Consider the following 13,571-nt stretch of genomic DNA (forward strand, 5'->3'; position numbering starts at 1 on the left):
TATTTAGTACATAGCTGTTGCAGCTGAGAATTGATCTTGACGCACACTCATATACAAAAAAAGTAAATTATACTAAAGTTTACAATTTTCAATTTGTTTTCTTAAAAGATTGAAATATTTCCAATCATTTGCCAATAAGAGGCAAAAGTTTGAAAGTAAAACTTGGAATACTTAATTGTTCATAAACTTTAAACAATTTAATCTAATCACAATTTGGTACTTATTCTCAAAAAAAAACTTTAAATGTATTTTTATCCCCTCTTCTATTTGCCTCTATCCCCACCAGAAACAAGAGAAAGTCTCACCACGGCCTCTGGATGGATTTGGGTTCCGGTAATATGGTGGCTGCTTCCTCTGCTGTCTTTGGAAAATGATTTTCTTCTTGTTAATATGAGGAACTGGCCTTTTCTTTGTTGCTGGCATGGGAGTGTTACGCCTCAACACCTCACCCCTCTTTTGCACCTGTTCTGCAATATCAGTACCCAGCAAGTCAGATGATGTCATGTTTGGATGTTCTTGAGGTTTAACAGGGGTTTTGAATTTGAATAACTGTAGCAAATTTTCAGCACGAAGACTGGTCAACCAGCAATGAGTCTGTCCAGCATACAAAATTGATTGATGGCACGAAGTTACTGTTGACTGCAGTCTCTCTTTCAGCTGTTCTGTAGTGAAGGAGTCTAGTTCTCCAGATAACTCATCCAGTTCGTACTTCTGTATCGCAAGTAAAAGTGGACTTACAATTTCTGCTACTTTTGTCTGCGCCTTGCATAACACCTTCTCTGGTTCTCCTAACTTTTTATCGAGATCTTCACGGGAACGTATAACTTTCTTGCCAATCAGTAGTTGAATAAATGCGTCATCTATCTTTGGTGTATTTAAATCATACATGTCAGGAGTTCCAGTAATACTTTGTAAATATCGTTCGTGAGTTTCTAGCATCGGAACTTTGAAAGCATATGGTAACAACCTGAAACACTCAAGTTCTTTTCCTTTATAAGTTTCAGGAAACCACAATTTACTTTTAAATGGCATATTGCCCTCAAGCGGCACTTTGGTCCACTTTATCAGCTGTTCTGAATGTTTAGCTCTGAGTTCAGCTAAATTTGGGGTACATGTTGGTTCGAAGATGTCTTCTTCAGGTGCAGTAATATTTTGCTGGATACCATGTAACCTGTACAGAGATGCTGCAAAAGGAGGCATACCACCGGCTGTTGGATCCCAGTCTGGAAACTGTAATGACAAATCAATAACAATCTTACTAATCATTCACTGTCTACTACTGACTGATAGTTTAAAATAACATGATGATAACAGACACTATAACAAGTGAAAGTTACAGAGCTATGATATGCACATTTAAGAGTATTATTCTCACTGGTGGCTTTCAGTCTGATGGAAAGCATTCTTCATTTTTCATGTAACTCATTTACGAGATGTGAGAGTTGTTGGCAAGGTTAGCATTTATTGTCCATCCCAAATTGCACTTGAGGAGATGGTAGTGAGCTGCCTTCTTGAACCACTGCTGTCTATGTCTATCCATTTAGGAAGTTCCAGGATTTTGACCCAATGACATTGAAGGAATGGCAACATAGATCTAAGTCAGGATCATGCATGGCTTGGAAGGGAAACTACAGGTCATAGAATCATAGACTGCCTACAGTGTGGAAACAGGCCCTTTGGCCCAACAAGTCCACACCGACCCTCCGAAGAGCATCCCACCCAGACCCACTCCCCCACCCTATTATTCAACATTTACCCCTGATTAATGCACCTAACCTCCGCATCCCTGAACACTATGGACAATTTAGCATGGCCAATTTACCTAACCTGCACATTTTTGGATTGTGGGGAGGAAACCAGAGCACCTGGAGGAAACCCACGCAGCATGGGGAGAACGTGCAAACTCCACACAGACAGTCACCCGAGGCGGGAATCGAACCCAGGACCCTTGCACAGTAAGGCAGCAGTGCTAACTGCTAAGTCACCGTGCCACCCATAACACCACCTGGGAGATGTTCGTTCTCTTAGTTTTGTTCATCTCGGTGTTAAGAGGCCATGGATTTAAAAGGAGTTTTCACAGAAGCCTTTGCGAGCAGAGGGAAATAAAGCTTTGTTTTGGTTTTCTTCATTTTGTTTGGTTTCCCAAACAAGGTCTTAAACTCAAGCTACAGTTGTGATTTCTTCACTGGTTGCTATTGTCAAGAAAATGTTAATTCCTCATAGGTCAACATCAATAATATATCAAACAGCAACATTAAATATATGCTTCATTCAGACTTTTGATTAAAAATAACTTGGTTCCCTTCTCACCTAACATTTAAGTGGCAGAAATATCAGCCATTAATACAAATGCAAGAACCCAATTTTAACAGCCAAGTGCTTTGGGGAGGCACAAGGATACGGGAACAAGTGGTGGTGGTTTTCGGAATGGGTCCAAGATTTCTTTTATGATATCTAGAGAAGCATTTCTGCTTTATAGGAAACCTAAACAGACTAACCCTCTTCTGGACTTGCTTCTGCTCTGTTCCAGGCTTCTCCAGCAAGTTGATTGTGAAGGGCAAACACACAACCATGTCTTAAAAATCATATTGAGCCCTATTTCTATCACAAGACCCAGTGTCACAAATTTATGAAACCCTAACCTGCCTCCAGCAAAGGAATCAAGGCTATTGGTCACGATAGTGGTAAAATATGAAACAATGATTTTCACATTCCATTGTCTGACATAAAGACTCGGGATTTTTATGTTGCTAGGTGATTTTAAAAACGAACAAAAGCACTACATTAAAATTGTCACAGTGATCACCTGACCCCACAGGTCACCAAGTTTGATGAAACTATAGTAGAACCAAAGCAATCCAAACTAACATTAACACTGTACCAAAAATAGTTAAACCAGCCAGCCGAACGTTCTTTGTGATTTATGGCTTTCGAGCTGGTTGGAGATGAAAACATCACCTGCAATTATCAAGTTCGGAAGCAAAGAAGTCAGATACTGAAATAAACTAACACTTTTAAGAAGCTCTCTTTTGACAGAGCAAATGAGAGATGGATTTTTAATTGCAGTGCTGAACTAGCTGGAGATCTCTCTGCTTCTGAAGGAAAAGTGCCCAGTGACCATGCTGATCAGACAGAAACATCAGAACATTGAGAACTTTAAAAGATATCTGCAATATTCACAGTCGTTGTTGATTGAGGCACTACTATCGAACCATGGCCTTAGGCTAAAACCTTAAGTGTCAAATCACCCTAAGGAATCTAAACTCTGCATTCTATTAACTTACATTTGTTCTGGGCATGAACTTCTTTTAATTTTTTGTGTGCGTGCATGCACATGCATGTTTGTGAAGGCTGGTGTGATTTCACAAAGGCTGCATAGCAATATCACAACTTTATTTTTTCTCGTGATTAGCAGGTAATAAAATTGCTCCTTCATTCAAGAAATCCTTGCGAATGCTCCTCATTGCTACAGTGAAAACTAGTTAATTACATTTCAATTGAGAAGAAATGTGGCTGTATGCAAACATTTCTTTTAAACATTTGATGTGGTCAACCAGATAGATTGAAAAGCGAGGAGCCAATTTACCACTCCTCACCTGGTCATAACAGATTCAAAGCACAGAAGTGCACTGCGAACAGGGTTAGTGTACCATACTCTTGTTAATTTTAACCAAATTTCAGTAATTTTTAAGCATAGAGGGTTAAATCCAAAACAAAAACAGAAATTGCTGATGAAACTCAACAGGTTTGGCAGCATCTGTGGGAAGAAAGCAGAATTAATGTTTTGAATCCGGTGACTCTTCTTCGGAACTGTTCTGATAAAGAGACTCCGGACTCAAAACATTAACCCTGCTTTCCTCCCACAGATGCTGCCAGACCTGCTGTGTTTTTACCAGCAATTTGTGGTTTTTGTTTCAGATCTCCAGCATTCACTGTTCTGTTCCGTATTGGAGGGTTAAATCTGGCCTGATCATTTTCTTCATTCAAGCATTTCACGCCACCTACAGTTCACAATCAGGGTGGGGAGCAGACGGTCTCACAGAACTTCCTATATTGACAGAGAAAGTTTTTTAGAACACCTGTCTGTAGAAAAGTTTACCTATCCTAACAGGCAAAAGCATTGTTTGTCTTGCCAAACCAAGTAAGTTGGTTGTTCATATTAGCTAATTCTCAATGTTACCATTCCTTGTTACATTGCTTGGCCAAGTGCCAGGATTACTGTCATTTCTATCTGAGGACCAAACAATAACAATTAACAACGTAATTCATTTGACAGCCACTTTATCCTTATTATTACTATCATTGAACAAAGAAGAAATGCGTTTCGAGTAAGTGAGAGTGCAATTTGCACTGGGTTGACTGTTCTTATACATACCTTCACATTCAGTTTCTTGTATTTCTGGCACATTTCCACTCTAATGATGTTGCCCTGAATAACAGGTGGTTTTGTTTGGTAAAACTTTACCATGGCTTGAGCTTCTGCACTTTGGGACATCTCCACAAATCCCTTAAAAAAACATACATATTAAATTTATGGCTTATAAGCACTGCCAAGACTACATAATAAAACAGAAAGTTAATTCAAAAACAATAAATCACTTCCAGTACAAAGAATAACAGTGTAGGCTAAGAAGTCAAGTGATTTAATCAAGGGTTACATGATCAAGGAATAGATTGTCTTGGCATTGCAGTTTGTTTCAAGCTTGCAAACCCAAGAGGTTTGTCCAAAAATCAGACTGTGCTCAGGGACTGATGTTAGACTGAGTTTAGGATATTGCCTATGTTAGCTCACTGTGCCTATGGTATCAACATAGAAGAGGCAAAAATTGACTTTAACTGACTTGTTGATCTTACATTATTCTCCACTGTAGGAACAGACAGTACTACACCTAGAAATATAACCAGAGTCATAGAGATGTACAGCGTGAAACAGACCCTTCAGTCCAACTTGTCCATGCTGACCAGATATCCCAACCCAATCTAGTCCCAATTGCCAGCACCCGGCCCATATCCCTCCAAACCCTTCCTATTCATATAACCATCGAAATGCCTCTTAAATGTTGCAATTGGACCAGCCTTCACCACATCCGCTGGCAGCTCATTCCATACACGTACCACCCTCTGCATGAAAAAGTTGCCTCTTGGGTCTCTTTTATATCTTTCCCCTCTCACCCTAAACCTATGCCCTCTAGTTCTGGACTCCCCCATCCCAGGGAAAAGAATTTGCCCTTTTATCCTATCCATGCCCCTCAGAATTTTGTAAACCTCTATAAGGTCACCCCTCAGCCTCCGACACTCCAGGGAAAACAGCCCCAGCCTGTTCAGCCTCTCCCTACAGCTCAAATCCTCCAACCCTGGCAACATCCTTGTAAATCTTTTCTGAACCCTTTCAAACCATGTTCAAAGCTGGAACATTTTTTGAACATTTTTGGTCCATCCCTAATTGCCCTACAGCTTGGTCTTGCTCATCATTTCAGAGGGCAGATTAACCAAATTACAACAAGTAAAGACATTTGTTTTGAGTCCAATGACACTTCTTCAGAACTTGAAGACGAGAAGTGTTAACTCTCATCTCCTGATGAAGGGCTTTTGCCCGAAACGTCGATTTTGAAGCTACTTGGATGCTGCCTGAACTGCTGCACTCTTCCAGCACCACTAGTCTATAAATGCTGCCTGTTAAGTTTTATGGCAATTTCTGTTTTTGTTTTTTATTGTCAGCTTCTGCAGTTCTTTGGGCTTTTGGATAGAGTGGGGTTGTTTTCCTTGGAGCAGAGAAGCCTAAGAGGGGACATGATGTGAGATGCATAACATTATAACAGGCATAGACAGCAAGGAACTTTTCCTCTTGGTGGTGGGATCAACGACTGAGGCATAGACTTAAGGCAAGGAGCACAAAGTTGAGAGGGGAATGCAAGGAAAATGCCTTTCACTCAGAGGATGGTGGGATTCTGGATCCCACTGTCTATAAAGGTGGTGGAGGGAGAAACCCTCATAACATTTAAGTAGCATTTAAATTTATATTTGTGATACCAACCAAGAAAGGATATGAGTTAAGTGCTGACAAATAGAATTGGAATACGGGTCATTTTTCTATAATGTACAGTTTTGTGCAACACCATGTTATAGAAAAATCACGCTTTAGAAACAGCACTTGTAATCGTGTTACAACTAACACACATTTTAAAAGTTCACGCTTTAGAAACAGTGTCCTCAGTTCGTCAATTGCGTTATAGCGAATTCACATTAACAAAATGTGCAGATAGAACAACCTGTAGTTAGAACATAGAACACTACAGCGCAGTACAGACCCTTCTGCCATTAATGTTGCGCTGACCTGTGAAACCAATCCATTATCATCCATACGTTTATCCAATCACCATTTAAATGCCCTTAAAGCTGACGGGTCTACTACTGTTACAGGCAGGGCATTCCACGCCCTTACTACTACTCTGAGCAAAGAAATTACCTCTGACTTCTGTCCTATATCTATTACCCCTAAATTTAAAGCTATGTCCCTTTGTGCTAGCCATCACCATCTGAGGAAAGAAGCTCTCAATGTCCACCTTATCTAATCCTCTGATCATCTTGTATGCCTCTATTAAGTCACACCTTAACCTTCTTCTCTCTAACAAAAAGTCTCTCTGCCTTTCCTCATAAGACCTTCCCTCCATACCAGGCAACATTCTGGTAAATCTCCTCTAAACCCTTTGCAATGCTTCCACATTCTTCCTGTAATGCAGTGACCAGAACTGTACACAATACACCAAGTGCAGCCGCATCAGAGTTTTGTACAGCTGCAACATGACCTCATGGCTCCAAAACTCAATCCCACTACCACAAAAAGCTAACACGCCGTATGACTTCCTAACAACCTTATCAATCTGGGTGACAACTTAGGGATCTATGCACATGGACACCGAAATCTCTCTGCTCATCCACACGACCAAGAATCTTACCATTAGCCCAGTACTCTGTATTCCTGTTATTCCTTCCAAAAAGTGAATCACCTCACACGTTTCTGCATTAAACTCCATTTGCCACATGTATGATTAACATGGAAAATAGGTTCTTGGGTTGCACTGATCATGAAATAAATACAAAACGTGATATTGAACCTGAACAAAGCAGCAATTATTTGTACAATCCTTTGCATTCATGGACACCATATTAACAGCATTAAAACAGATACAGAAATTGGCAAACTGACATTCGCTGCCACATATCTGCCCTATAAAGAGATATGTAGAAGCTGGTGTTCATAATTGTGAAGAGAATTCTGACAGGCAAACCCATTGGTGTAAAGAAGTTATTTTCAGTGAATTTATAAAGTGAACAAAAAAAACTGTTGTCATAATAGGTTATCAGGATGTTGAAATACTTACGGACATACTGCACTTACAATTAAAACATATAAAAATACTCCTACAGCCAAACAATGACTTTGGATATAAATGCGGTGACCATCTGACAGAGTCCTGTATGGACCCATGGAATGTCATGCCCAGCGTTCCCGCTAATGGTTTTTCTCCTGAATCTCCTCCAAAGTCTATGTGCAACAGCAACATCTGGAATCCAAAGTCAACGTTGCAATGTGCAGAACAATGTTCAGAACAGTTATGCGCACACAACCTAGAGAGAATGTTGTCACACTTGTGCAGAGTTAGGTAACTTTAAACAGAAAAACACAAAAAGGTAGTAATAATGAGAGGCTAACTACCTATTCCCCCTCTTAGTAGGAAGCCATTTCATGTAGACATATTTGTTTTTATCCTTCCAGGGATAAATAAAAATGGGGTTAGAAATCTGACTGAAATCCTGGTCCATGTGTGTTAATGGCTTGACTAGTGTACTGTCATGGCCAGAATTTGAGAACAGCCATTAAACACCAATACATTGCAGGAAAGAAAATGGAAAAGTGACTCTCTCATTCCATCAGCCAGCCCCTGTCAATAGAAAACAGGATAAATAACTTTCAATCAACTTGCAAAACCAAGAATCTCAAAATGGACTGTTCAACCATCAATGTCTACACAACCATAACCAACCCAATGACCACAATATTGTATTCTTAAGGCTGCCCAGGACTGAAGCAGCATAAAATGACTGAAAGTAGTTCTCAGTTGACATAAGATGACTGAGGAAGATTTTTAGCTTGCATAGTCTGCTTGAGTAATTAGATATCTTCAGAAAGGGAGTAAATCCAAGGTACCTAGATAAAGATAACACTAAATGGACTCTGCTACCCAAAGACAGATTTTGATGTTTGTACAGAGAACCATAGTGGAGCTACCATACTGTGAGACGTAGCCATGTATTGTGTTCTATGGCAAAGTAATATAAAAAAAAACTGTAGCTACCTATCAAACATCAAAATTTAGTTTTAAACATACAGCAATTAGGAGATACAACTGTATTCCTGTGAAAGTTCAGACTAAAGTGGATTGAAGAGACTCCCTTTTATTAGCTAGTGAGCCAAACCTGCAAGGTGGTTGAATTTTTAAAAATTTCTTCCTGTGTTTGGTAACTAATAAACTCATCCTATTGTTACCTCAAGAAAACCTGGTTAAAATTATTTAGAGTCATACAGCAAAGAAACAGACCCTGTGGTCCAACCAGTCCATGCCGACCATGTTCCCAAATTAAACCAGTCCCACCTACCTGCGCCTGGCCCATATCCCTCTAAACCTTTCCTATTCATGTATTTATTCAAATGCCTTTTAATGTTGTAACTGTACCCACATCCACCACTTCCTAAGGAAATTCATTCCACCCACTAACCACCCTCTGTGTGAACAATTTGCCCCTAATGTCTTTTTAGCTTCCACTCATCTCACTTTAAAAACGTGCCCCCTAATCTTGAAATCCCTCATCCTAGAGAAAAGACAACTACTATTAACCTTATCTATACACCTCATTATTTTGTAAACTTCTAAAAGGTTGCCTTCCAGAAAGGTATTGAGAAGGGATCCCCGTTACAAATTAATCTTGTGGCAACCAGGTGAGGGGACAAATGAATAGGAGGGGATTCGATTCATGCCTCCTTGCTCAGCAGCTTAACAATTTGCTGTGTGCAGTCTGGAATCATAGCAAATTGGAAAACCTCACCCTGGAACTGGCTGTAACACTGTTCACCATTCGCCCAGAAACAATAAGACAGAAGTCAATCTCAAAGGTAAATGGATGATAAAACAAAGAACTGCAGATGCTGGAAATCTGAAACAAAAACAGAAATTGCTGGAGAAACTAAGCAGGTCCAGCAGCATCAACATTTTGAAATCTGGTGACCCTTCTTCAGAACTCCAGTTAATTGAATAAGTTAACTTTGCTTTCTATTCCCAGATGCTGCCAGACCTGGCGCATTTCTCCAGCAATTTCCATTTTTGTTTGAAGTAAATTAATAGATTTGGAATCAATCTTTCAGAACAGAACAGTGCCTGTTTGCTCCAGAACATGGAACAGAGTTGGTCAAATATCGACAAATGTCAAAGAGGTAATATGGGGAAACAAAAATATCTTGAGGAACTGAGATGCAACAGTTGTGCATAGAATTATAAATTCTCTTACTTGAGTGAAGTGATTCTGTAGGGTAAGGGGAAACATTTAATTGATGAATTAACAGCAGAAATCACCGTGAATGATTATGATGTGGTAGGTATCACAGAGACATGGTTGCAGCCCGAGGTCAGGACCGGCAGTTAAATATCCAAGGATTTACAACTTATCGAAAAGACAGGGAGGTGGGGCAGAGGGGGTGGGGTTGCCTTGTTAGTTAAGAATGAAATTAAATCTATGGCACTGAATGACATAGGGTCAGATGATGTGGAGTCTGTGTGGGTGGAGTTGAGGAACCACAAAGGCAAAAAAACCCAACAATGAGAGTTGTATACAGACCTCCCAGCAGTGGTTAGGACCAGGGGCGCAAGCTGTACTGGGAAATAGATAGGGCATGTCAGAAAGGCAAGGTCATGGTGATCATGGGGGACTTCAATATGCAAATGGACTGGGAGATTTATGTTGCTGGTGGATCCAAAGAAAGGGAATTCATGGAATGCTTACAGGATGGCTTTTTGGAACAGCTTGTGATGGAGCCCACGAGGGAGCAGGCTATTCTGAACTTAATGCTAAGTAATGAGCCAGACTTTATAAAAGATCTTAAAGTAAGGGAACACTTAGGAGGCAGCGATCATAATATGATAGAGTTCAGTCTGCAGTTTGAAAGAGAGAAAGCAAAATCGGATGTAATGGTGTTATAATTACAAGGGCATGAGAGAGGAACTGACCAAAATCGACTGGAAGCAGAGCCTAGTGGGGAAGATAGTAGAACAACAATGGCAGGAGTTTCTGGGTGCAATTGAGGACACAGTACAGAGGTTCATCCCAAAGAAAAGAAAGATTATCTGGGGTGGTGGGGGGAGAACATAGACAGCAATGGCTGACAAATGAAGTCAGGAAGTGTATCATAGAAAAAGAGAGAGCCTATAAAGTGACCAAGAGCACTGGGAAACCAGAAGATTGGGAAGGCTAAAAACAAACAGAGGATAACAAAGACAGAAATAAGGAAGGAGAGGATCAAATACGAAAGTAAGCAAGCCAGTAATATTAGAAATGATCGTAAAAGTTTCTTTCAATACATAAGAAAGAAACAAGAGGCAAAACTAGAAATTGTGCTGCTCCAAATTGATGCAGGAAGGCTAGTGCTGGGAGATAAGGCAATAGCTGAAGAACTTAATAAATACTTTGTGTCAGTCTTCACAGTGAAAGACAGGAGTAATATCCCAACAATTAAGGAGAGTCAAGGGGCAGAGTTGAGTATGGTAGCCATTACAAAAGAAAAAGTGCTAGAAAAGCTAAAAGGTCTAAAAAATTGATAAATCTCCTTACCCTGATGGGCTACAGGGAGGGAGGTGGCTGAAGAAATAGCAGTGGCATTGGTTGTGATCTTTCAAATATCACTGGAGTCAGGGAAAATCCCAGAAGATTGGAAAGTCGCTGTTGTAACCCCCTTGTTCAAGAAAGGATCAAGACAAAAGATGGAAAATTATAGACCGATTAGCCTAACCTCAGTTGTAGGTAAAATTCTAGAATCCATCGTTAAGGCTGAGATTTCTAAATTCTTGGAAGTGTAGGGTTGGATTAGAACAAGTCAGTATGGAGTTAGTAAGGGGAGGTCATGCCTGAAAAACCTGTTAGAATTCTTTGAAGAGGTAACAAGTGAGTTAGACCAGGGAAACCCAGTGGATGTTATCTACCTAGATTTCCAAAAGGCCTTTAATAAGGTGCCTCATGGGAGGCTGCTGAGTAAGGTGAGGGCCCATGGTGTTCGAGGTGAGCTACTGGCATGGATTGAGGATTGGCTGTCTGACAGAAGGTAGAGGTTTGTGATAAAAGGTTCTTTTTCGGAATCGCAGCTGGTGATGAGTGGTGTCCCGCAGGGTTCAGTGTTGGGGCCGCAGATGTTCACTTTATATATTAATGACCTGGATGAAGGGACTGGGGGCATTCTGGCAAAGTTCGCCAAAAATACGAAGTTAGGTGGACAGGCAGGTAGTTCTGAGGTGGTAGGGAGGCTGCAGAAAGATTTAGACAGTTTAGGAGAGTGGCCCAAGAAACGGCTGATGAAATTCAATGTGAGCAACTTCAGGAAAAAGAATACAGGAACAGACTATTTTCTAAATGGTGAGAAAATTCATAAAGTCAAAGTACAAAGGGATTTGTGAGTGCTAGTCCAGGATTCTCTAAAGGTTGACTTGCAGGTTGAGTCCGTGGTTAAGAAAGCAAATGTAATGTTATCATTTATCTCAAGAAGGTTGGTCTGTAAAAGCAGCAAAGTACCACTGAATCTTTATAAAGCTCTTGTTATGCCCCATTTAGAATACTGTGTCCAGTTTTGGGCCCCACATATCAGGGAGAACATACTGGCACTGGAGTGTGCCCAGTAGGGATTCACACGGATGATCCCTGGAATGGTAGGCCTAACATAAAATGAACGACTGAGGATCCTGTAGTCATTAGAGTTTAGAAGGTTGAGAGGAGATGTAATAGAATCTTGCAAGATAATGCATGTATTAGAAATTGTGGACGCTGGGAAGTTGTTTCCATCAGGCAGGGATACTAGGACCTGTGGGCACACCCTTAAAATTAGAGGGGGTTAATTTAAAATGGAAATGAGGAGACATTTCTTCAGCCAGAGAGTGGTGGGCCTGTGGAATTCATTGCCACAGAGCGCAGTGGAGGCTGGGATGTTAAATGTCTTCAAGGCAGAGATTGATAAATTCTTAACCTCGCAAGGAATTAAGGGATATGGGGAGTGTGTGGGTAAGTGGCGTTGAAATGCCCATCAGCCATGATTGAATGACAGAGTGGACTTGATGGGCTGAATGGCCTTACTTCCACTCTTATGTCTTATGGTCTTATTTATATGAATTGGGTTTCATACTGAGCTTCACTATAAGTATTAAATTAATGCAATCAGGAACAGAAACTAGATTTCCTCCTGTCTAGTTTGATGTACTGCAGCTAATGGTAGGGTTCCTGCTGCTATTACCGTTTAATCTGTTCAATTATTTTGATAACTGGACAGAACCTTTTATGTTTGTTACACCTCAGCTATTCCTTTCTCAATGCAGTTCTTGTGGGATCTATCAAATCACTGTATGTAGGAGGACATACATTATCATATGCATTAAGCACTCTTCACTAGGATCATATCCAATTTATTTTTGTCTTTACAAGTAATCAAACAAAAAAAGTATAGTATATTAAGTATCTGTGACTGCTTATAGTAAATAATTTTATCCAATATATGGTGTAAGAACTTAGTAGTAAATGAAAGCACATTTTCAGTAGTGTTTATTAGCTCAGGCATTACAAATGGATGTGACGGATGAACCAATGTCCATTCTCAGTTAAATCCTTTGGCACAGGATTATTGGTATGTGTTAAGTACTTGTTTTTGACCAGTGCAGACCAGATGAACTGAAGGGTCTTCTTCTGCACTGGCGACCTCTATGACTCTATAACCAACAGTTTGCTGTGGACGATGTAGTGTCATTGCATTTTGTACATTTGTAAGCCACTCTTGATCTCATTAGTTCTGCAAACCAGAGACTTGGCTCAGCCTTGAATGTCTGCAAAGCAAAATTCATCTCAAACATAGTCAGTCAAATACTCCACCTTCCATACGTGTTGATGAAGACACTCTCAAATAAGTAGAACACCTTCCAAATTCCCTTTCAAAAGGCCACATTTGACGAGAAGAACCAACACCAGACCGGCAGTGCCAGCTCAGCAAGTATTGGGAAACAAAGACTTCTACAAGTCAACAAAAATCCTAATGTACAGAGTTAAAAGACTGTACCTTTTCATAGAGCCATAGAGTTCAACAGCACGGAAACAGACCCTTTGGTCTAATTCTTCCATGTCGACCAGATATCCTAAATTAATCCAAATCCCATTTGCCAGCATTTGGCCCACATCCCTCTAAACCCTTCCTATTCATGTACCTATCCAGATGTCTTTTAAATGTTGTAATGTACCAGCCTCCATCACCTCCTCTGGCAGCTCATTCCATG

General features: G+C 40.3%; 1 protein-coding gene across 1 annotated transcript in view; it reads right to left on the reverse strand.

Annotated features, from left to right (window-relative positions):
* Positions 1-13,571, reverse strand: part of LOC140492256 (uncharacterized) — a 62,602-nt gene that overhangs the window by 2,249 nt on the left and 46,782 nt on the right. The window contains exons 13-14 of the mRNA XM_072591187.1: positions 4,376-4,507; positions 306-1,230 (exon numbers count right to left, since the gene is read on the reverse strand). Coding sequence (XP_072447288.1) covers positions 306-1,230; positions 4,376-4,507 — 1,057 coding nt within the window. The remainder of the gene's footprint in view (positions 1-305; positions 1,231-4,375; positions 4,508-13,571) is intronic.

Source organism: Chiloscyllium punctatum, chromosome 20 (assembly GCF_047496795.1).
Source record: "Chiloscyllium punctatum isolate Juve2018m chromosome 20, sChiPun1.3, whole genome shotgun sequence".
In the NCBI taxonomy this organism is placed as follows: Eukaryota; Metazoa; Chordata; class Chondrichthyes; order Orectolobiformes; family Hemiscylliidae; genus Chiloscyllium; species Chiloscyllium punctatum.